The sequence below is a fragment of the Paroedura picta genome, chromosome 1 (genome assembly GCF_049243985.1).
Source record: "Paroedura picta isolate Pp20150507F chromosome 1, Ppicta_v3.0, whole genome shotgun sequence".
NCBI classification, from domain to species: Eukaryota; Metazoa; Chordata; class Lepidosauria; order Squamata; family Gekkonidae; genus Paroedura; species Paroedura picta.
The window spans coordinates 25,481,369-25,502,894 of NC_135369.1; the positions used below are offsets into that span (position 1 = coordinate 25,481,369).

Below are 21,526 nucleotides of genomic sequence, written 5' to 3' on the forward strand. Positions count from 1 at the left end.
TTCTCACTCTCTCCTCTACAGTGGTTACAGCTGACCATGTTTGCCTGAAGAAGACACCGAGCCAACCCTGCACGGCTGTCCGGCCTTCCTTCTTCTTGTTTCTTACCTGCAAGTGCCTTGCATCAGGACATGGTAGCTTCTCGCTTGATGCCACCTCTGCTTCCAGTAATGTTCCCCTTGCTTCCACCACGCACCTCCTAGTCTCATTTGCCTCACATGCCAGGAAGACTCTCTGGGCTCTCACCGTTGTGCCTGGTCACATGTGACTTCAGAAGCCTTTCAAGTTCACCACCTCCTGAAAAGCCACCTGTTGCTTTGGATAATCTGTAGCGGCAGCCTTTGGCAAGAACAGTGTGGTGCCAAAGGTGCAGAGGAGCCTTATTGCTTAATCCGCAGGTTTGTTGTCTTTAAAAGGAGTCTATCACAGTGCCAACGGGATTGATGCCAACTCTAGGCAAGACTTGCGAGCACTGTGCAAGGCAGTGCATGCTGGGAAAACGCTGGCCTCCACTGGCCAATCTTTCTGTGGACTTCTTTTGTGCTTTTTTCCTGACGTCATGGTCTGGCTGGACTTCCATAATTTCTGTGTTCCTGAGACGTGTGTGAAGAAAGGGGCAAATCATAGCCAAAGAAGCATCATTTTTAATGTGTGGGACTCTCGAGCATATGTCTTAAAACACTCCTCTGCCAAACTGGTCACCAACATACACTTCTCTCTGTCCTTACAAAGATGGGTGCAAGTCTTCCACCATGTTCCTAGATGCTTCACTATGTTCCCTGTTGGTAACCGTAGCAAGCTGGCTCATGCCAACTCTATAATTACAGCCATGCATGCTGGGAATGCTCCATTGGCCTAACTTTCTGAAGACTTTTGCAATTCTTCTATTATCTATCTTTATCCCACTCATCCTTCAAATAATTCAGGGCATTATACATGGTATTCCCTTTCTTTCACTGTTGCAACTATCCTATGAGTTAAAGTTAGGCTGAAAGAAATTGGCAAGCCCAAGGTCACCCAGGCCCTTGGCATTGTACCAAATTGGTTCCCCCTCTTAGGCCTACTAAATTCTGAACCCTCATGTCAATGCCAAGGACTTTTTTCTTCCGGTGCCAGAGTCATTTTCTTTTCATTGTACACAATTAGACTGCTAGTATATTGCCTGTTGACACACATTGGGGCTGTTTGAGACCTGAAGTCTGGCAAGGGAATATTTTCTTAAGAATAGGCCTTCTGCAAAGGGCCAGTCCTTTGTTCACAAAGTCTGAGCTATGGTGTATATAGTGCTTTCTCTGCCAGAGTCCACTTTGGGGTGAGGGGTGGGAGTCTTCAGGACTTTTCATGATCTGCTTGTTAATTTGTCACTCAAATGCCTCTGCAGATTCACTGGAATAATATTCTGAGAGACCGGCTAAATCTTGTCTAGCCTTGTCTGTACCTTTCAAGGTTTGGGGTTTAACCACTAGCAAAAGATTCCTTTTTATTTGCTGTTCCCTGTACCCCCAGAGTGTGGAAGATGCAGTCATATGAGTTGTTAGAACCATAGAGTTGGAAGGGACCTCCAGTGTCATCTTGTCCAACCCCCTGCAGAATGCAGGAACTCACAACTACCTGCCCATACAGAGTGACCCCAATTTCATGCCCAAGTATTGTGGGATCATAGTTGGCAATAAGAACATAACTAGATTTTGCTAGTTGAGACCAGTGGTCCACCTAGCCCAGCATTCTGTTTCACACAGTTGCCAAACAGTTGCCCTGGAGGGCGTAGAGGCCCAAGGCCTTTCCCTTCTACTGCCTCCCAGCAATAGAGGTTTGCTGCCACTCTAGATGGAGGCTCCTTTCAGTCACCATGGCTACTGAAGGTTTGCAGCCATTGTAGATGGAGGTTCCCTTCATTAACCATAGCTAGTAGCCACAGTACATCCTCTCTTAGCAGCAAAGGAGGTTTTTAACTGGGTTGTATCGGCTGCCAGGTGTTTGCCATCTTTGGTTAATGGGCCCAAGGAAGAGGCCACAAAAAATTAAAAGGGATTAGGTGTACAATGATCAGTGAACCTATTTTAGCCGCTAGAGAAGTTACAAGAAGTAGAAGACACTCCATGTTATTTGGTTAGTATTCAATGTACCACAGAACTGTTTGGTATCATGTCACTTCCTGTGTATTTTTCTGGAAGCTTTTGAAGCTGTCTCAGTGCTTGATCATCCCTCACTTGAGCCTCAAAGTGCAGCCTTTTTTCTTCTCACAACACCCAGATGGGAAGTTGAACGGCTGCAGCAGGTTGAGTCTTGGTTGCCTGTTCTTACACTTTACCCCCTCCCAAAAAAAAAGCTTTCAAGGGGGGCTGGAATACCTTCTTTTCCTTTCTGAGGCTTGTTTCTTTGTTCCCTAAGTGTGCTGCAAAAGGAGACACTGGTGGTGGGTTTGCTTCAGCAATATTGTAAGGAGAGTTCCATATCAGGGATTGTGTTTTATGCACTTCTGGTGTAACTGGGTACTACTGGTTTTGGGTTTTTTTGTCCCTCCCCCTTTTTATTTGTATTAAAAATGATTGCCAAAATAATAAAAGTGCTGTTATTAAAGCTTAGAATTGTCCCTCTTGATTTCGGGTTTTTTTCCAACTTTTAGCTGTGGCCCCCACAGTTCACTGTGGGGACCTGAACATGGTGCTTGTCTCTTAAAAAGCATAATGCTGCTGGTATACTTTTCAGTTGGATCCTCCATGGATCATTTTGCCTTTTTGCTGTAGCAGGTGGGAGAGAAAATGATAAGAGAAGTAGAGCAGGAAGCACTTGGCTCCAAGCTAGAGTTTTTAAAATTTATTTTAATAATATTTATATACCGCCCACCCTGAAGGCTCAGGGTGGTTCACATAAAACAGAAACAATACAGATAACATTGATTAACAATAATGAAGTGATTACAACAAGCAACATGGAACAGTAGAAAAATATGGAACATTAAATTAACTCATACTGATAGCTCAGTGAGTTGGGCAGAATTATGGTGGGTGCCATAGGAGGGGGCTCAGGAGGAGGGCCCCTGGGAAGAGGTGGTACAGGTTGACCTCAACCAAATGCCTGGCGGAAGAGCTCCCTTTTGCAGGCTCTGTGGAACTGTTCCAAGTTCCGTCAGGGCCCTGATTTCCTCTGGGAAATTTCCTCGTTCCACCAGGTGGGTGGTCAAGCGGGCTTCCGTGCTTTTATTTATTTATTTATTGAATTTTTTTACCGCCCTCCCATAAGGCTCAGGGTGGTTTACATAAAATGTCATGAATATACATAGAAACCTCCTAGTGACAGTAACATAACAGTGGTTCCAAAATTGAACATAAAAAATTATAACAAAATACTATAACAGATTCACAGTGTTAACTGGTAGATCCCTCTGGCTGTCTTTCTGTCCTGCCCCCCCCCCACATACACACCCCAGATCTGTCTGTGCTTCTGCTGCTTTAGTCTCAGTAGCGAGCTCCTAACCAAGAGATAACTTTATTGTAACCATCAAGTTATATTAAGAAGCAACCGTGAACTACTAGCAAGAGCCAAACTGAACCGGAAAGAGAAGCTGTTGTTGCTAAGAGGCTGAATTTCAGCGCTTCTTTTTATGGCAAGCAAAGAAAGCCAGCACCCTTACAGTCCCCTTCCACATGGTTCTGTAATATTAGTCCCATTGCTGTCCTCTGAATTTTATTCTTCTTCCAGTAGTGATGGACAACCCTATTAGTCCTATTCCCAACTAGAGATGTCAGGGCCTAAAGACTGTTTGGGGATCTACAACCTTTCAGAGCCCTACCCAAAATCCATGGGTAAGATTTGCAAAAAAACCCTGAGATACCAGATTCAGGGAGCAATGAACTTGATCTGGTTTATTATTCCAATTATTATTATTATTATTGTATTTATACCCCGCCTCCCCCCGAAGGCTCGAGGCGGCTTACATAACCCCGTCCCCTAAAAACCATAAAATAACAATAAGATCCAATAAATTTACAATAGTGGCAACAACGATGGCTTAATCTTACTCATTTAGTCTCCGATTATCACCCAAGTGTCAGAATTTATATAGTCTATTTGAACTAGTTTTAAAGAAGGGGCCAACATGAGTTTGTCCAGAAGGAAACCACACTGCTGGCATTGAACATCTACCTAAACCCAATCAGGCTACTTATCCAGGAATAATGCCGAAGGAGGAAACAGCCTCTAAAGTGAATGAGCTTTTCATTGGACTGATGCAACCTATAAAAAACTTAATAGTCTTCCAGACATTGACCAATGTTATTCTTCTCAAATGGCACTCGGATTATCCCAATGAAAGTACAGGTTGCTGAGTTCAAAACAAATCCACTATTGTTGTGCTATTCTGGTAAACTATGTATTCTACAGCTATAACCTATAATCATGGCAGCTTGTTCCCTGTACGTAGTAAATGTAGACTTCAAAAACTGCACAATGCTAGTGTGTTATTTCCTCTAACTTTAGAAGGTGAGATGGTTGAGCTTGCCAGTTCTAGGTTGGGAAATTACTGGAGATTTGAGGGTGGAGCCTTTGGAGGTGGAGAGATGGGGTTTGGAGAGGGGAGGGGCTTCAACAGAGTCCCACCTCCAAAACTCTATAGAGTAGCTTCCAAAGCTGCCATTTTCTTCAGAGGAACTGATCTCTGTAGTCTGGAAAGCAGTAATTCTGTGAGGTCTCTAGGCTCTTCCTGGAAGTTTGAGAAAATCCTGTGAGAGGCAAACAATAGGAAAAATGTAGATTGTAATGTAGTTTAGTCTGGCCCAAGAGTCTTTAGAGAAATACAAGTGTGTTCACTCTAGCAAATCCTTCTAAAATAAGCTTTAATAGCTACCAATTAAAGCGTGGTGACAGTTGAGCCATAGGATGACCGAGAGTTGGACTCGACTGAATGGCTAACGTCACCCTCATCAAAGCTATTTTCAGGAAATATTCCTTCAGAAAAGATTTCATCACGTCAGAAGAGTTGAACTAGAGACGATGCTTCCCTTCCCTCTACCTTAGCCTCATCTTAGCCTGTTCATGCCGTAGGAGGCAACTCCATAGAGAACGGGAATCACTCTGCATATATCCCGAAGCAGGTCCATCTTTTACAGCATGTTTCAGGGCAACAGCCTAGTAACAGAAGTGCTACATGCTGGTAACAACGGAATGGATTGCTACAGCAACCCATTGTTATTCAGTGGTATAAAAATTAGTTGATTTACCATTAAAGGTAAAGGTATCCCCTGTGCAAGCACCGAGTCATGTCTGACCCTTGGGGTGACGCCCTCTAGCGTTTTCATGGCAGACTCAATTCGGGGTGGTTTGCCAGTGCCTTCCCCAGTCATTACCGTTTACCCCCCAGCAAGCTGGGTACTCATTTTCCCGACCTCGGAAGGATGGAAGGCTGAGTCAAGCTTGAGCCGGCTGCTGGGATCGAACTCCAGCCTCATGGGCAGACCTTTCAGACTGCATTTCTGCTGCATTACCACTCTGCGCCACAAGAGGCTCTGTGATTTACCATTGTGATTTACCATTGGAATGGCTCAAATTGCCTTCTCCTTGGATTCTTAACACTGTACAGTAAAAATTGCATCTTTTGTGACAAGACTTACAAAGAGCACCCTGTGAATGTGCTGTAAGTGACAGTCAATTTATGATGACCCTGTAAGGTTTTCAAGGCAAGAGACATTCAGAGGCGGATTGCCTTTGCCTACCTCTTGGTAGGAACTCTGGACTTCCTTGGGGGTTTCCATTCCATTCCATCCCTGAGCCTCCGGGGAGGGCGGTATATAAAAATAATAAATTATTAAATAAATGATAAAATAAATAAGTACTAATCAGGACTGACCCTGCTTAATTTACAAGATCTGATGAGGCTGAGCTAGCCTGGGCCAACCAGGTCAGAGCAAAGAGCAAAGAGTATCCTAGGAAGTTCAAATTAAGATAGGGAGGCATTCCTAATATTCTCAGAATTCAAAATGGTGACACTTTTTCTAGCTAGTTGGGATAGATTAAGCTGTAAATAATGCAGCGTCTCTGGTTCTGTAGGTTTGGTTTATATTTTCTTTATACCAGCACAAAAAGGACTAATTACAGAGTAAGTTAGTTGTATGTATTAGTTAAATTAATGTTTTCGTGGTTGGTTCAGTCAAGTGGGCCCCCCCTTCCAGCAGTGCTCTGGGGCAACCTCTTCTTAGATCCAGGGACCTCAGTTTGATATTAAACAAAAGTTTTCATCCAAGCCTCTGGCAGCCATGTCAGACAAAGGCTTCTAGGGAAGGATAATACTGGAGTCCCTGTGGGGAAATCTGTTTGGTGGATATCAACTGCATTAAAAGTTAAAAAGGGGGGGAAATAGAAGCTGTCATAACAAATTTGGTCCCGCAGCATTGATAGGCAATAGCTGAATCCTAATGAACCAACTTGAGCAAACTGCTAAAGAACTGTGAAGATTACCCCCACCCCAACAGCTAGCCTGCTTTGAAACCCTTCTCCATGACCATACACGGTTCTTAGTCTCTGCAAAATGCCTTATAATTTCCTTTTAATGAATGGTTTGTATTCCAATAACAAGCAATCAAATAAAGGTTTCCCACGGTTAGTGAACACCTGCTGCTTACATAATCCCCTATAGTTCCTTTGGGAGAGCCAGTTTGGTGTAGTGGTTAGGAGTGCGGACTTGTAATCTGGCATGCCAGGTTCGATTCTGCGCTCCCCCACATGCAACCAGCTGGGTGACCTTGGGCTCGCCACGGCGCTGATAAAACTGTTCTGACCGGGCAGTGATATCAGTGCTCTCTCAGCCTCACCCACCCCACAGGGTGTCTGTTGTGGGGAGAGGAATGGGAAGGCGACTGTAAGCCGCTTTGAGCCTCCTTCAGGTAGGGAAAAGCGGCATATAAGAACCAACTCTTCTTCTTCTTCTTCTTCTTCTAGCCTGTGAAAAGACCAACCGTGCAGGAGAGATCAAGACATCTGGGCCTATTTCTACAGAATGCAGAGACACTATCCAATAATCTGGGCCCTCTTTTCTCCCAGTTTACTACAATGATAAGGTGTTGCAAGTAGATTCTTGTACTTCAGAAAACCTGCTTAATTCCAGTAATTTTTGTTCCTAGTTGCATGGCCCAAGGCTTGCTTGATTATGAATCTGTATAATTCGACCTAGCCCTTCCTACCCTTATTTCTCTTGCCAGAAGCACAACTGAGGATTTCTAGAAAGGAAGCAGTGTCTAGAAAGGAAGCATTGAGTTCAGCAAATTGCTATTTAGTACTATTGCCTTCCAACCTAGTTTTTTACATTTCTGACTGGAACTTGAAAAGATGATCAGTGTTTTTAATGCTGATCACAAACAGCATTATTTTCTAGATCCTTAGACCTGTTAGTAGATCAAACAGCTAGCAAAGATTCTTGGATTTGTCTGGGATTTCGTACTGAAGATCTTTACAACTGACTGGGTCCAACAGAGAAGAAAGTTCAGGAGAGAGGGAGGATCGGTCTACCGTATTCAGCCGAGCATTGTTCAGCAGTCCACGTCTTCCAGCATGGCGTTCAATGACGTCTTGGAGTCCATTGGGGGAGTCGGCCGTTTTCAAATCTCCCAAGTCATCTTTCTGGTGATCCCCGTCTGCCTTATTGCTTGCCACAACTTCCTCCAAAACTTCACCGCTGCCGTTCCAGACTACCACTGTAAACCTTCGATTCAGAGCAACCAGACCTTTCTCTCCAACATTACTGCGGAAGAGGGAACCCTGCTAAAGGCATTCATCCCCATGGGCCGCAATCAGAAGCCAGAGAAATGTCTTCAGTTTGCCACGATTCAGTGGCACCTTCTAAATCCAAACGCCACCGTCACGGAGAATGTCACAGAGAGGCATACCCAGCCCTGCGTTGGTGGTTGGGAGTACGACACTACTGTTTTTGAATCGACCATTGTCTCCGAGGTAAGCTTTTCTGTTTTCAATGATAAATACAAATGCATAGCTGCGGGAGCAGCCTCAAGCAAGTTTACTCAGAAGTAAGTCCCATGTTATTCAATAGAACTTATTCCCAGGAAAGTGTGTTTAGCATTGCAACTGTTGTGTATTGGTTTTAACTTGTCGCTGCGTACCTGTGACTGTTGATGTTTTATTAGCTGCCTTGAATCTGAGGAGACAAGGCAGGGTATAGATATTTAAGTAAATTACTATGAAGGCAATTTTAAATACTGAATTTTACATCCTTTATTATTAAAAATTTAAACCTTGATATTCACCTGGTACCTAGAATATGCCTGGCAAGCTAGTAACAGCAGGATTAACCAAGGCCTGCGGACTTCTAATCTGGTGAGCAGGGTTTGGTTCCACACTTCTCCACATGCAGCCAGCTGGGTGACCTTGGGCTCGCCACAGCTCTGATAAAGCTGTTCTGACTGAGCAGTGATATCAGGGCTCTCTCAGCCTCACCCACCCCACAGGGTGTCTGTTGTGGGGAGAGGAAAGGGAAGGCGACTGTAAGCCACTTTGAGACGCCTTCTGGTAGAGAAAAGCGGCATAGAAGAACCAACTCTTCTTCTGTTATGCACCCCATCCATTTTAGACTCCTAGTGTCCTGAGCTCCCCAGTTCACTCTTTCACTACTTCCCCCAATCCTCCACTAAACCATCACAGCTGTGAAGAGCAGTGATATCAGGGCTCTCTCAGCCTCACTTACAGGGTGTCTGTTGTGGGGAGATGGAAGGGAAATGTAAGCCACTTTGAGACGCCTTCTGGTAGAGAAAAGCGGCATATAAGAACCAACTCTTCCTCTTCTACCTCATAGTTAGTTTGTTGTGGGGAGAGGAAAGGGAAGGCAATTGTAAGCAGCTTTGAGACTCATTTTGGTCCTTCTTCTCCTTCTCCTTCTCCTCTTCCTCAGATAATGTTACTGCCTTCGTGATAATTTTCTCTGGTTAGATTTCCTGACGTTATCATTATCATTATTAGTAGTACTAGTAGTAGTTTTAGTAGCAGTAATAATTACATTTATTATTATTAAATTTCTATGTCGCTCCTCCCCAACGGTTTTAGTTGCCAATCCTTTAGACCAGTGGTTCTCAACCTTCCTAATGCCGCAACCCTTTAATACAGTTCCTCATGTTGGGGTGACCCCCAACCATAAAACTATGCAAATGTTCTTTCACAGAAATTAAACCAAAACTGACCAATGGTGTGAAGATGCATTGTTCATGATTGGATATAAATTGTTTTTCCCCCAGGGTTTCTCAGTTCAGTTCTGCCTCTTGTGCCACCATGCCGATCTTGCTCTTTTCTGCTGCTCCGGACAGATGAACTCTCTATCTTGATCTACCCCGCAAGGCTGTTGTGTGGATGGTGCCCTCCTGGCCAAGCTGCTTGCCCTGCCATGACCCCTGTGAAAGGGTCGTTTGACCCCCAAAGAGGTCCCGCCCCTCAGGTGGAGAACCACTGCCTTAGAGACATGAGGGAGCACTGATGTAACCAAAATGTGCCACCACAATCAATTACAAGGCTGCAATCTGGCTGCACCCATAACACCATAGTTCTTTGCAAAAGGGGGGCCTCTATTTTCATTCCATTCTCATGGGGTGACTATTGCTTTCTCCATGCAGAAAGTGTTGACATCCATACCGGACTGCTAAAGCACAGTTTATAAATGTGGTCTCCCTCTAGAACACCTCTCAGCTATGAAGCCAGGTTGTCTTGGAAATAAGATAGTTTTGCCCAGGCTACATTGTAGGAAGAATTGCTCTGGGGATAAAATGGCTCTTGTTTTCTAACTCTTTCCCTTCTCCCTTCTAGTGGGACTTAGTGTGTGACTTGCAGATGCTGAGAGATTTGGCTCAGTCCATCTATATGGCTGGAGTGCTGGCCGGAGCTGTGGTGTTTGGCGCTTTATCCGACAGGTAGGTTGACTCTCCCCCAGAAGCGTTAGCAGGCTGCCTGAAAGCTGTGATGAAATGGCTCAAGCAGAGTCGTCTGAAGCTCAACCCTGCAAAGATGGAGGTCCTGTGGCTGGGTAGGAAGGGCTCATGGGAGGAAGCACGTCTGCCCACCCTGGACGGTGTGCAGCTCTCAGAAATGCACTCCGCCAGGAACCTGGGTGTGATCCTGGGTGTAAACTGCACGGAGCCTTTATTCCAATCCCAGATTGATTTAGTCCCTGCTCTCTACACAGAATGTGATTTCCTTTTTTTTTTTTTTTAATTCAGTTTTTATTATTATTTGTTCTTATAAAAAGCATTTACAGAAAAGCAAAGAACAAAAACAGAAAAGCAAAAGACAAAAAAAAAAAAGTGACCAGCTGATAGGTGTCATCAATACACGTATATCATACTTGATGTAGTCTGATATTATCTTAAGAGATATATAGTTAGTTCCCATTACATATTGGTCCTACTCTAACAGTTACTGCTGTCTTTCAGAATGTGATTTCCGTTTGGATTTGGGGCGATTTAAAATTTCCTTCTGCAGCAAGAAGGATTGATCCGGAGTGACCCTACCTTTATTGTGCGATATCTATAAGGCAATGTAACAGGATTAACCCTCCTCTTTCTTTGGGGCTCAGGTTTGGACGGCGCATCACCTTGATCTTGTCGTACCTGCAAATTGCCATTACCGGCACGAGCACAGCATTCTTGCCCTCCTTCAGCAGCTACTGCGTGTTCCGCTTCATGGCTGGCATGACGTTTTCAGGGATTGTCCTAAATTCTTTCTCTTTGAGTGAGTATTGACTGGGCAGGGACATCATGACCCGCACTGAACCAACAGCTCCTGCTGGGCTCCCCAGAAACTCCTCCCCATGAACTGCTCCCTAACATAGACAAACCTATGGGGCCATAGTTGACAACATTGTCGCCATTGTGGTTGGAACCGTCATATACAAGTGTTGTTGAAATTGTTGCTACTGGTTGTTACCATTCTATTGTTTGAAGCTGTTGAACTGTACTTACCCCTGTGATCCATGTCAACAGCGCCGCGCCGCAAGGGAGGGTAGTATATAAATGCAGTGAAATAATTAATTGAGTGACTGATTAATTAATTAATAGCTGCTTCTACATTGTGCTTGCCCTACCGCAAATGCCTTTAATGGTTCCTTTTGCTGATTCTTGCCTAGTTCTGGAATGGACACCCACCAAAGGCCGGACAGTGGCAGGTGCCTGCTTGGGTTATTTTGTCACTTTTGGACAGGTAATCCTGGCAGGGGTCGCATACAAGATCAGGAACTGGCGCTGGCTTCAACTTGCCGTCTCAGCGCCTTTCTTCATTGCCTTTTTATGCTCATGGTAAGTGAGAATGTCTATCAACAAATGCTAAGGGAGATCAATATGGCATGGTTTCGAATACTGTATATCAGGGGTAGTCAACCTGTGGTCCTCCAGATGTCCATGGACTACAATTCCCATGAGCCCCTGCCAGGAATTGTAGTCCATGAACATCTGGAAGACCACAGGTTGACTACCCCTGCTGTATATAGATACCCTGCTTTTTTCGTAAGTTTGGACTCAAGCGGATTATAATATCATTCTCCAGCAGAGAACTGGCAGAAGGTAAGCTGGGGGAGCAAGGGGAGAGGCTGGCGGCAGTGGACCTGGTGATCCAGCCCCTGTAGCTGGGCCACCATGCTCTAAAGCCTCCTGGCCATCAGTGAGTGGGGGAGGCCACCAGCTGCACTCCGCCACAGACTGAGCACTGGCCATGGCGGCCCAGTCTCCATGGCTGGGCCACTGCAATCCTGGGCCTCATTTCCAAGCTAAAGAGATAAGTTCCCTTGGAGAAAATGGCTTTGTTGGAGGGTGAACTTGATAGCATTAGACTCCACTGAGGTCCCTTGCCCATCCAAATCTTGCTCACTCCTGTCTCCACTCCCAAAGTCTCCAGGTATTTCCCAACCCAGAGCTGGCAACCCTGATGAGTACAGACAGACACACATGCAAATAATTGAACCACCAGAGTGTTATTACAATTGCACAGGCCAATATTCTCTTTTCCCCCTTTTCTATTAGGAAACTCCCAGAATCGCCACGTTGGCTGCTCCTTCACAACAAGTCTCATTTGGCCATCAGGAACCTGAAGAAAGTCGCTGCAATAAATGGCAAGAAGAAGGAAGGGGATAAAATCACCCAACAGGCATGTTTTGTTTTTTTCCTACCCCCATTAGAAATCCTCTCTTGCACCAGCTAGGCAGTTTCCACAGAGTATTAGTTAAGGAAATGCTTTAAATGCTGGCAGACTTAAAAAATGATGTTGGGGAAGCACCAGAAGCATCCAGCAAGCCAAGCCAAGTCTAGTCCCAGGCCTTCCAGCCTCCCCATAATGCAATGACTTACTTTTGAAAATTAGTCCTTCGGTGAGAGTCAAAAAGGACATACCGCTGAATTCTGACCAGGCATTGACCCTTATTTGAGATTACAAAAGCAACTTATTCTGTTGCCAGTTTAGCCAGAGAATCTAAAACCAGGTTTCCACTGCCCTAATCTCACAACCATCAATGTCCTGACAATGGTTACAGTGATAGGTTCTCGCACCCTGTGTCAAATTTTTGACTATATGCTCCTCAAGCATGGGCCTATCTTTTGTAAAACAATTCATGCGTATTTGATGGTGTTGTGTGAATAAGACGAACTCTGCCCCAGCCATGAATCCCTCTGCTCTTATACGTCCCACCTTAAATTCTGTGTTTCCCTCTCTGCTTGGTCAGGTTTTGAATTCTCACATGCAAACAGAAACCGCCAAATTAAAATCCAGCCACACCATCTTCGACCTCTTTCGCACCCCAGCCTTGCGGAGAGTCACTTGCTGCCTCATGGTCATCTGGTAAGTGGGCCAGATCCTCCATCCCCCAAGAGTCCCCTCCCCCCACCCCATGATCTGAACTTGTCTACTTCTTTCATAAAACTCTGGCACCCGGGACTAAACTCAGGGGCCATGAAGCAGTGTTGGACTTGGAACCTTATGGGAGGACAGAATAGAAATACAGTAAATAAAACAATAAAATAAATAAATAGCAACGAATAATATCGGTGATAATAATGTATACTAAGTAATGCTCATGCCCTTACATTCATAGATCAATTTACTTCCTGCCTTTCTTAGGTTTTCCAGTGCCTTTTCCTATTATGGCTTAGCGATGGATGTGCAAAAATTTGGGCTGAACATCTATGTTGTGCAGATGATATTTGGAGCCCTTGACCTTCCTGCTGTGATGCTCTCCACCTTCACCATGATCTTTGTTGGCTGCCGCATCACCATAGCTGGCTTCTTTACCGTTGGGGGGCTTATGGTGCTAGTCAACATGTTAGTACCTGAAGGTGAGTCATGCTGGTGGCCAGAGCCTTTCCATGGGTTCTGGAATGAATCTCACACCCAGTCGGCTACAACCCACTCATCTGTGCTTTAGGGCAGCCGCACATCCAGGGCTGGGCGAAAATTTCTTGCTGCCCTGGGCAAATGGCAATTTTACCTTCCACCTTTGTCTGGTCTTTCTGCTAACATTCCCCTATACATTTGAGTCGATGGCCTATTGATATTATTAAAACACTGATATAAGGAAATACTGTAGGATTTTTCCACACTGATCTTTCACTATTGTTACAGCCATCTTAAATTGGAGAAATCAACCACTAAAGAAGCTATTGGAAATGGAAATTATCTAGAAACCGTTATGGTTGATTCTTCATATATAAAAATTGTATTAAAATTGAATATATATATTGTTAGAACAAGAATATTGCCTTGGATAGGTTCCTTGTTTTTCTGCTGGTCTTTCTGTTGAGCAGCATCCGACAGCATCATGAGTTGGCTAAGAGACTAACTTCTCTTGCTGACGTTTCATTTTCAGTGATATCTTTCTTCACATTGATACGTTCAAAATACTGTTCCCCAAGTTCCTGAACACCATTACTGAGAAAAAATCTTACAATCCCGATTTTGCTATACATTTAAAAAGTGGATACATTCTACAGTGCAGAGAACAGCACACTTGCATTCAGTTCAGACGGGATGTGACATGACAAGACAGTATTTCTTTCTCTCAAAATGACAGGTGCATTGGGGCCTGACTCAGATTTGGGATTGTGACTTGAGAGGCCGGAAGCTTTAAGCTTTCCTCCATGCCTTTTTCCAGATTTCAGACAACCCTGAGGAGCTGCTATTTGTCCCACTGCAGAAACATATATAGGTTTGGTTTGAGAGCCAGTTTAGTGTAGTGGTTAAGAGCAGTGGCCTCTGATCTGGAGAACTCCTCCACATGCAGCCAACTGGGTGACTTTGGGCCAATCACAGTTCTCTCAGAGCTCTCTTGGCCCCACCTGCCTCACAGGGTGTCTGTTGTGGGGGAGGAAGGGTAGGAAACTGTAAGCCACTTTGGCCTATTATGCACGGCCGCTTAAACAACGGCTTGGAGAACGCGAAGGAGGAAGAAGCGAAGCAAACTGCTTATGAACAGGACGGAACGCAACGGTGGCAAAACCCAGAGTATCCGATTATGCACGCGGCTACTCCGGAGTCGCTTCTGGTTGTGCCCTGGTCCCGGGAAGCTCCACTTTCTTCTGCATCTTGCTAATGCAGCTTTTTCGGTGGCATACATCGACTTCGGCAGCATACGGTGGCAGCGTGCAGAATTGGTGATTTTAGCTGCTGCCATTCCACCCCGAATGTGGACCTTCCACTCCATGCATAATGGGCCTTAGAGACTCATTTAGATAGTGAAAAGAGGAGTATTAAAAAAAACAGCTCTGAGTAAACAAAACCGATTTTGACGGACAGATGGTCTGATTCAGTGTAAGGCAGCTTATACTATCTGATACTGCTCCTGGGGTAGACTGCCTCTGAATATTCTGTTTTTATTTACTTACTTACTTACTTACTTACTTACTTACTTACTTACTTATATGCTGCCACTCTTGAAAAAGCTAACTTGCGGTGGTTCACAAGATAAAACAATTACGGTAGTTATCACAGATAACATAGCCAAGTGGGGAATTGAACCTGAGCCTCCAAAGAGCAATGATACCTGATATATGTAAGTTTTTAAGCTATTTTTTCCCCTTCTCCTTCTTTTAGAACTGCAAACCCTGCGAACAGCGCAGGCAGCGATTGGGAAAGGATGCCTGGCTAGTTCCTTTATTGGTGCATATCAGTATTCTGGAGAACTCTATCCTACAGAAATTAGGTAGGCAAGTCCTTGGACTTCCAAAAATCTTACATTTGGGCCCCAGCTGTGAAGACAGGCAGGCAGGAGTCTGTCATCAAAAGAAGCTTTGTTTTGTATATAAATTAAGATTCAAACATCCTGCAGTCTTAAATGTAGTTTCCTGAATGTTCATAAATATTCTACCCAATGAAGAGTAAACTCAGCAATAGAATGTTTGTCAGCCTGGCGGCTTAATCAAGGGAAGTTAGAATCCTTCTTGTCTATTGACACAGGGCATATGGATAGGAAGGGCTGCATGCAAACGTCTATTTTGCATATGGAGTAAAATGGATTTTTGATCTCTTAATTCTGGTGATCAATGAGAGAACCTTCTTCTTTAAAGAACCCCTTTAAAGAGAGGGAGGGAAAACAATATAATAAATACAGAAGATAAAATCAGTAAGGACAACGGCAATTTAATTGGTTAGAATCACTAAATAAATCTCCCTGAAGGTTGTGAGTTGTATTCAGATTTGTAAAAATGAAACCACTTGTGCAGCACATCGCTTCTGTCCTCACTCTTACTGCTCCTCCCCCCTTCCTTATAGCAAAAGGTCTCAGAGACTCTGTGACTTCCAAACTTCACTGTTTCTTCTTGGCAGGCAAACAGGCATGGGTTTTGTTTCAATGCAAGCTCGGATTGGCGCCATGGTAGCCCCCTTCATCTATGTGCTCAAGGACTCCTTTCCCATCCTGCCATCGCTGATGTTTGGAGCAGCTCCCCTTCTTGCAGGGATCATCACCTGCTTCCTAATGGAAACGAGACGTTCACCCCTCCTGGAAACCATTGCTGAGATGGAACAACGGTGGGTGCTTAATAAACCATTTCTCTCCCCATGCACAGTGGTCTAGAACCCTATGCCAGGCAGAGCATGGTTCTTGAGACACACAACATACAGTTAAACTTCTGAAGCTAAGCTGGACTACAGCAGAACAGAAGATGAGCCAGAAGTTCTGGTTCCTCCATCCAGAGTTGCTTGGACAAGGGTACAAATGGTGGTAAACCAACTAATTGGGGCTTTAATTCCATGCCTTTAACACATCCAAAAGTCCCAGTAAAAGCAAACTGGAGTTTTGTGACACTGCCCTTTAAAGGACCCAAGCTAAACCTTCACCCCAAAATAATGGAAAAAGTTTTATAGTAGGTCTTCATAATGCCTGCATCTAGTATGGGTCTAGGAATCATAACTCAGGTGTGATCTTGCAAGTGGAATATCTCGGAGGGCCTGCCATGCTTTGTACTGGTTATTTTATTTATTTATCTAGTTGTTTGTTCGTTTTTAGATTTTTTTTACCCCACCACTCTTGACGAAAGTAGTCTCGTGGAAGCTTACAAGACAAGATAGACACTATATAGCCCCCAAAACCCTATTAAAGCATTAACAGTATCTGAAATACGCCAGTATCAAAGATGGCTGTATAACCTCCTAATGCTCCCAACCCCAACTCTGCTGTTCCACAGAATACCTTTCAAATCCTACCTCTACAGAAGGAACATACAATGACCTTTAAAGTCTCAGCCACTCGGTCTCAGTTCACCGTTTGTAAAATGGATATTGGTTGTGGGAAATGGCATCAAATTGCAGCTCCTTATGGCTACCCCTTATGGGGTTTCCAAGGCAAGAAATATTAACGTTTTTTGCTATTGCCTGCTTCTACCCTATGGCACTGGACTTCCTTGGTGTCTCCCATCCAAGTACAAACCAGGGCCAAGTCTGCTTAGCTCCTGAGATCAGGCTAGCCTGGGCTATTTACTCATATGGTAAAAAATAGGTGCTCCATTGCTCTTAGCTATTATAGAGTACCAAGGGAAGATGTATCACTTATTTTTGTTTGTGTTTCTTACTTAGGGCCAGAAAAGTGCAACAGATGAAAGAAGAAGAGATTTCTCTCCAACAGCAAGCCACAGCTCATTCAAAAGAGTCTGTTTAGTCTTCTTTGGGCTGCTTCTCATCTGAGGGTGCAATGCTCCTGCTGAAATCAGAGGGAAAGGGTGCCTTGCTGTCCTTCCAGTCCCTCTCCCTCTTGTGCGTGTGTTGGTATAATCTAATCCAGGCTTTCTCCACCAGGGTTTCAAGAAACCCTGGTTTTTCTTTTCAAGTGGGTAGCCATGTTGGACTGAAGTAGCATAACAGAAATAGAATCCTATAGCACTTTTAAGACTAATGCCTGCACTCGAAAGCTCACACCTTGAATAAACCTGGGGTTTCTTGACAGCCTCCAAAGGGTTTCCCAAATGGGTGGGGGTTAATTCACTTTTAATATTTTAAAAAAATTGTTAAGCATTTACTGGATGATATGATCTGGTCAGGTTGACCCGCCCACCCCTTCCAAAATGGCCAATGATAGGCCTAGAGGGGGTGGGAAGGGGAGGGGCCTTGGGTGGGCGTGTACACAGCTCTGCTTCCCAGCCATATTCTGCCTGAACAATGTTTCAGGGGTTCCTCAACGATAAAAAAAGTTGAGAAAGGCTGCTCTAATCATTGCAGCCGGACAGCAGGATTTTTCCTCATAAGTCTTCCTTTCTGTCACAAGATTTCAGGAGCTATCCAGAATGTGCAACTTTCTCACCAAGAGAGTCAACTTGGTGTAGTGGTTAAGAGTGCTGACGTCTAATCTGGCGAGGCGGGTTTGATTCCTCCTTCCTCCTCCGCATGCAGCCGGCTGGGTGATTTTGGGCTAGTCGTAGCACTGATAAAGTTGTTCTGACTGAGCAGTAATATCAAGGTTCTCTCAGTCTCACCTACCTCACAGGGTGTCTGTGGTGGGGAGAGGAAAGGGGATTGTAAGACGCTTTGGGACTCCTTCTGGTCGAGAAAAACGGCATATAAGAAATTTTCTTCTTCATCATCATCCTTTTCCCCAGCTGCAAGTCACAAGAGCTCCCAGCAATTCATGTTGCAATTACAGGAAAAGTATCTTTGCAAAAGATGCCTTGAGATGTCTCAAGCGATATGAAGAGCTACACAGTTGTTATCAGATCTTGGTCCCAATCATACCAAGTGTCTGCAGCATCACTGAAGTTTCCCCATGAACTACTTCCTATAACACCTTTCTGGTTTCAAGAAGCAAAACCTGAAAAGCTCTATATTTGTATACTGCCTCTCAGCTGTTTTATCGCTTTGTTGTCCTAATTGCTTTCAATTAGGTACCTTATACTTTACAGCTCTTTCCTACATTTTGACTTTTTCCAATAAAATTTGCTCATAATGCTCCCTTTGGATTTTGTGTCTGGAATTCAGGATGCCCCAGTCTTTCTTCCCACCATATCCTACTGTGAAATGGATACTACTGTGAAATGGGGAGAAATATCTGGGCTGCCCCTCTTAATTCCAGATTGCTAGCCATGTTTGTCTGCAACAGTTAAGAAAATGGGAGTCTGGTGGCACTTTAGAAACCTACACATTTTTTCTAGCATTACACTATCCTGCGATCTCTTCATCAGATGCATTGAAGTAGACATCCACAAGGCCACTGAATTTATATTAAAAGGCTGCAAAACAGACAAACTAAAAAAGGAAAAAAAGAATAACCAACAAAAACGCTGATGGGAGAAAAGATGCTGGAAGGCAAGGCAACTAGTTTGGATTGGACCTTATTTTAATCAGTCTGATCAGAGTGGATCAGGACCACTCCCAACTGCTGCCAGGCAAAGGACTAACACAAAACCTGATTTATTTAATCATTTATGTTCTAATACAAGGCATGGTGACTGAGGGGAGCCTCCACATTCAGAGGCACTAATCCTCTGAATTCCAGAGCCAATTCCAACTCCATGATTCTGTGATCCTATCACATCCCAGCTGAGCTCCCACCAGTCCCTAAACACCAGTCTCCCCAAACTTCAGGCGGTTTTCCGAGTCAGGGTTGTTAGTTCTACGCAGAAAGGAGAGGAACAACCATTCCCTTTTGCTGTGGGCAACTCCCGCGCACTCATGCAATCTCCGCCTAACGGGATTCGAGCCCGCGCGCGGCTCCCATTGGCGAATCGACCAGGAAAACAGACGAGCGCGCGGGAGAGAATCCTCCACGGGTTTCGGTAACTTCTCGGCCACGCCCTTTCCAGCCACCGATTGGCCTTGGACCTAAAGCGCGGCGCCTCCCATTGGACGGTTCAGTTATCCTTCAGCGCGCGCTCCCTGGCGCTCAGGTCTCGCCTTTCTTGCAATGCGGATGGAGGCTCGCGGGCTTATTTTGCTGTAGCAGCGAGGAGCGAGGCCAGCGATGGCGGCGGAGGTGGTCTTAGAGGAAGTGAAGCTCTTCGGGTTGGCGGCACAAGAAGACGAGGCGGCAGCTGTGGCCGAGAAACGTGAGCTACAAAAGCACGGGGGGGGGGGGGAGCAGGGGACGGAGTGAGGGCAAGCCGTGGCTCTCCAGATAGCAGGGGCTCATGGGAATTGTAGTCCATGGACATCTGGAGCGCCACGGTTTGGCCACCCCTGGAGTAGACCGTATGATGGTAATGACGGTGCAAGTAGGGGCAGACCCCATTATCTTCATTCGCATATTGTATACTACAGTGTAAATGCACAGGTAGAACGGATCTGCAAGTGGAGGTTCTGTTTGCCTATTGTGCTTTACAGATAGGGAATTCAGTCTTTAAGGATGGACTCCTCTGTTTGCTTAAGAGTAAGCTTCACGTCACCTGGTCAGATTTATTTCCTTATAGTAGTGTAGGAATACAGATGTTACCCTAGGTTAAATCAGATCAAGTGTCCTTCTGTATCCTAATAAAATCAGAGTCCAGTGGCACCTTTAAGACCAACAAAGATTTATTCAGGGCGTGAACTTTCGAGTGCAAGCACTCTTTGTCAGACTATGATCTTCTTACATGACAGGGAATTTGAATCTAACCTTCTGTATCCGGTTTCTCACTTTGACCATTCAGCAAGCCTACAAGCTAATTTTTCTGTATGGTCCTGCCATGGGGTATTTATTATTTAAACTTTTATTTTGCTCTTTCTTATGCTATATCAGATGGCAGTTCTGTCTTGCAAACTCCGGGGAATTGTCTAAAGCAGTGGTCCCCAACCCCCGGTCCGGGGACCAGTGCCGGTCCGGGGATCAGTCGGTACTGGGCCGCAGCTCCTCCTTGTCCTCCTCAGCGGCTGCTGCCTTGGGGGCTGCCCTGCCACTCTGCTGCCGGCTCACCTTTGGTGCTCTCCAGTGGCTGCCATGGCTGGGGCTCCCCCTCGGCGCGGCACTGCGCAGCTACTGCTGGCAGCGCCCCCCAGACTACCCCCCCCCCGCCGGGTCTCAGTAAAATTGTCAAGCGTTGACCGGTCCCCGGTGATAAAAAGGTTGGGGACCACTGGTCTAAACCTTTTTATCACCGGGGACTGGTCAACGCTTGACAATTTTACTGAGGCCCGGGGGGGGGGTAGTCTTTTGCCAAGGGATGTCATCGCCGCCTGAGCCCCTGCTCCACTTGCTTTCCCGCTGGCGCCCCTGACTTCCCGCCGCCCACTGGGGGGCGCTGCCAGCAGCAGCTGCACAGTGCCACACCGAGGGGGAGCCCCAGCTATGGTGGCTGCCAGAGAGCACCAAAGTGTTCTGGGCTGCTTACAGCGATACAATAAAACCAACATTGATGCAGTAAATTCCAATAAAATGTTAAATAAATGTATAATACATTACAAATTGACAGAAACATTGGATTGCAGCATTACTAAATATCTAGGTAGGAGCACCCAGTCCTGGTAGAGGAGGAGGCCCATATGATATTTTGGTTCTTCCAGGCATACTGGCCTCAATGCCTGGTGGAAGAACTCCATTTTGTAAGCCCTCCAGAACTGTGTCAGTTCCATCAGGGCCCTGATGTTCTCTGGAAGCTCATTCCACCAGGCCGGGGCCAAGACTGAAAAGGCCCTGGTTCAGGTTGCAACTAGTCATGGCCTGAGAACTACTAATCAGTTGATTTTGGCAAACTGGAATGTTTTCCAGGGGACATATTCAGATAAGTGGTCTCTTAGATATGCAGACCCCCAACAGTGTATGGTCTTAAAAAGTTAGCACTAAGACCTTGAACTGAACCCGGTACACAACTGGGAGCCAATGTAGCTGCTGCAGTACAGGTCTTATGTGCATCCTCCATGGGGTCCTCACAAGGACTCGTGCAGCAGCATTTTGGACAAGTTGTAATTTCTGGATTAGAGGGTGTTACAATAATCCAGTCTAGAGGTGACCGTTGCATGGATCACTGTGGCTAGGTGTTCCGGAGCGAGATGAGGCACTAGTAGCTTCACTTGGTGAAGATTGAAAAATGCTATCTTTGCTACATTTTCGTGACCTGAGCCTCCCCTCCCCAATTCATGGTCTCCAAGGACTCAAATCTAGAAGTT

General features: G+C 45.3%; 3 protein-coding genes across 3 annotated transcripts in view; all 3 read left to right on the plus strand.

The window, feature by feature from the left end:
• CAPN1 (calpain 1) overlaps positions 1 to 2,586 on the plus strand; it is a 54,619-nt gene extending 52,033 nt beyond the window's left edge. Inside the window, exon 22 of the mRNA XM_077329207.1 lies at positions 22 to 2,586. Within this exon, the coding sequence (XP_077185322.1) occupies positions 22 to 48 (27 nt within the window). The 3' untranslated portion in view covers positions 49 to 2,586. The remainder of the gene's footprint in view (positions 1 to 21) is intronic.
• A 4,385-nt stretch (positions 2,587 to 6,971) lies between these two features.
• Positions 6,972 to 18,364, plus strand: LOC143833276 (solute carrier family 22 member 20-like). Its single transcript, XM_077328929.1, has 10 exons — positions 6,972 to 7,939; positions 9,794 to 9,897; positions 10,560 to 10,714; positions 11,109 to 11,277; positions 11,998 to 12,121; positions 12,693 to 12,808; positions 13,088 to 13,302; positions 15,056 to 15,164; positions 15,788 to 15,991; positions 17,036 to 18,364. The coding sequence occupies exons 1-10, from the start codon at positions 7,541 to 7,543 to the stop codon at positions 17,115 to 17,117; spliced, it is 1,677 nt and encodes a 558-aa protein (XP_077185044.1). The 5' UTR covers positions 6,972 to 7,540; the 3' UTR covers positions 17,118 to 18,364.
• Positions 18,365 to 19,299: 935 nt separating this feature from the next.
• POLA2 (DNA polymerase alpha 2, accessory subunit) overlaps positions 19,300 to 21,526 on the plus strand; it is a 48,682-nt gene continuing 46,455 nt past the window's right edge. The window contains exon 1 of the mRNA XM_077329221.1: positions 19,300 to 19,494. Within this exon, the coding sequence (XP_077185336.1) occupies positions 19,410 to 19,494 (85 nt within the window). The 5' untranslated portion in view covers positions 19,300 to 19,409. The remainder of the gene's footprint in view (positions 19,495 to 21,526) is intronic.

Excerpts from the sequence above, each read along its gene's own strand:
- LOC143833276 (XM_077328929.1), top strand. The coding sequence starts at position 7,541 with ATGGCGTTCAATGACGTCTTGGAGTCCATTGGGGGAGTCGGCCGTTTT. Across the intron at positions 9,898-10,559 it reads TTTGGCGCTTTATCCGACAG|GTTTGGACGGCGCATCACCT; the intron begins GTAGGTTGACTC and ends TTTGGGGCTCAG. Across the intron at positions 15,165-15,787 it reads CTCTATCCTACAGAAATTAG|GCAAACAGGCATGGGTTTTG; the intron begins GTAGGCAAGTCC and ends TCTTCTTGGCAG.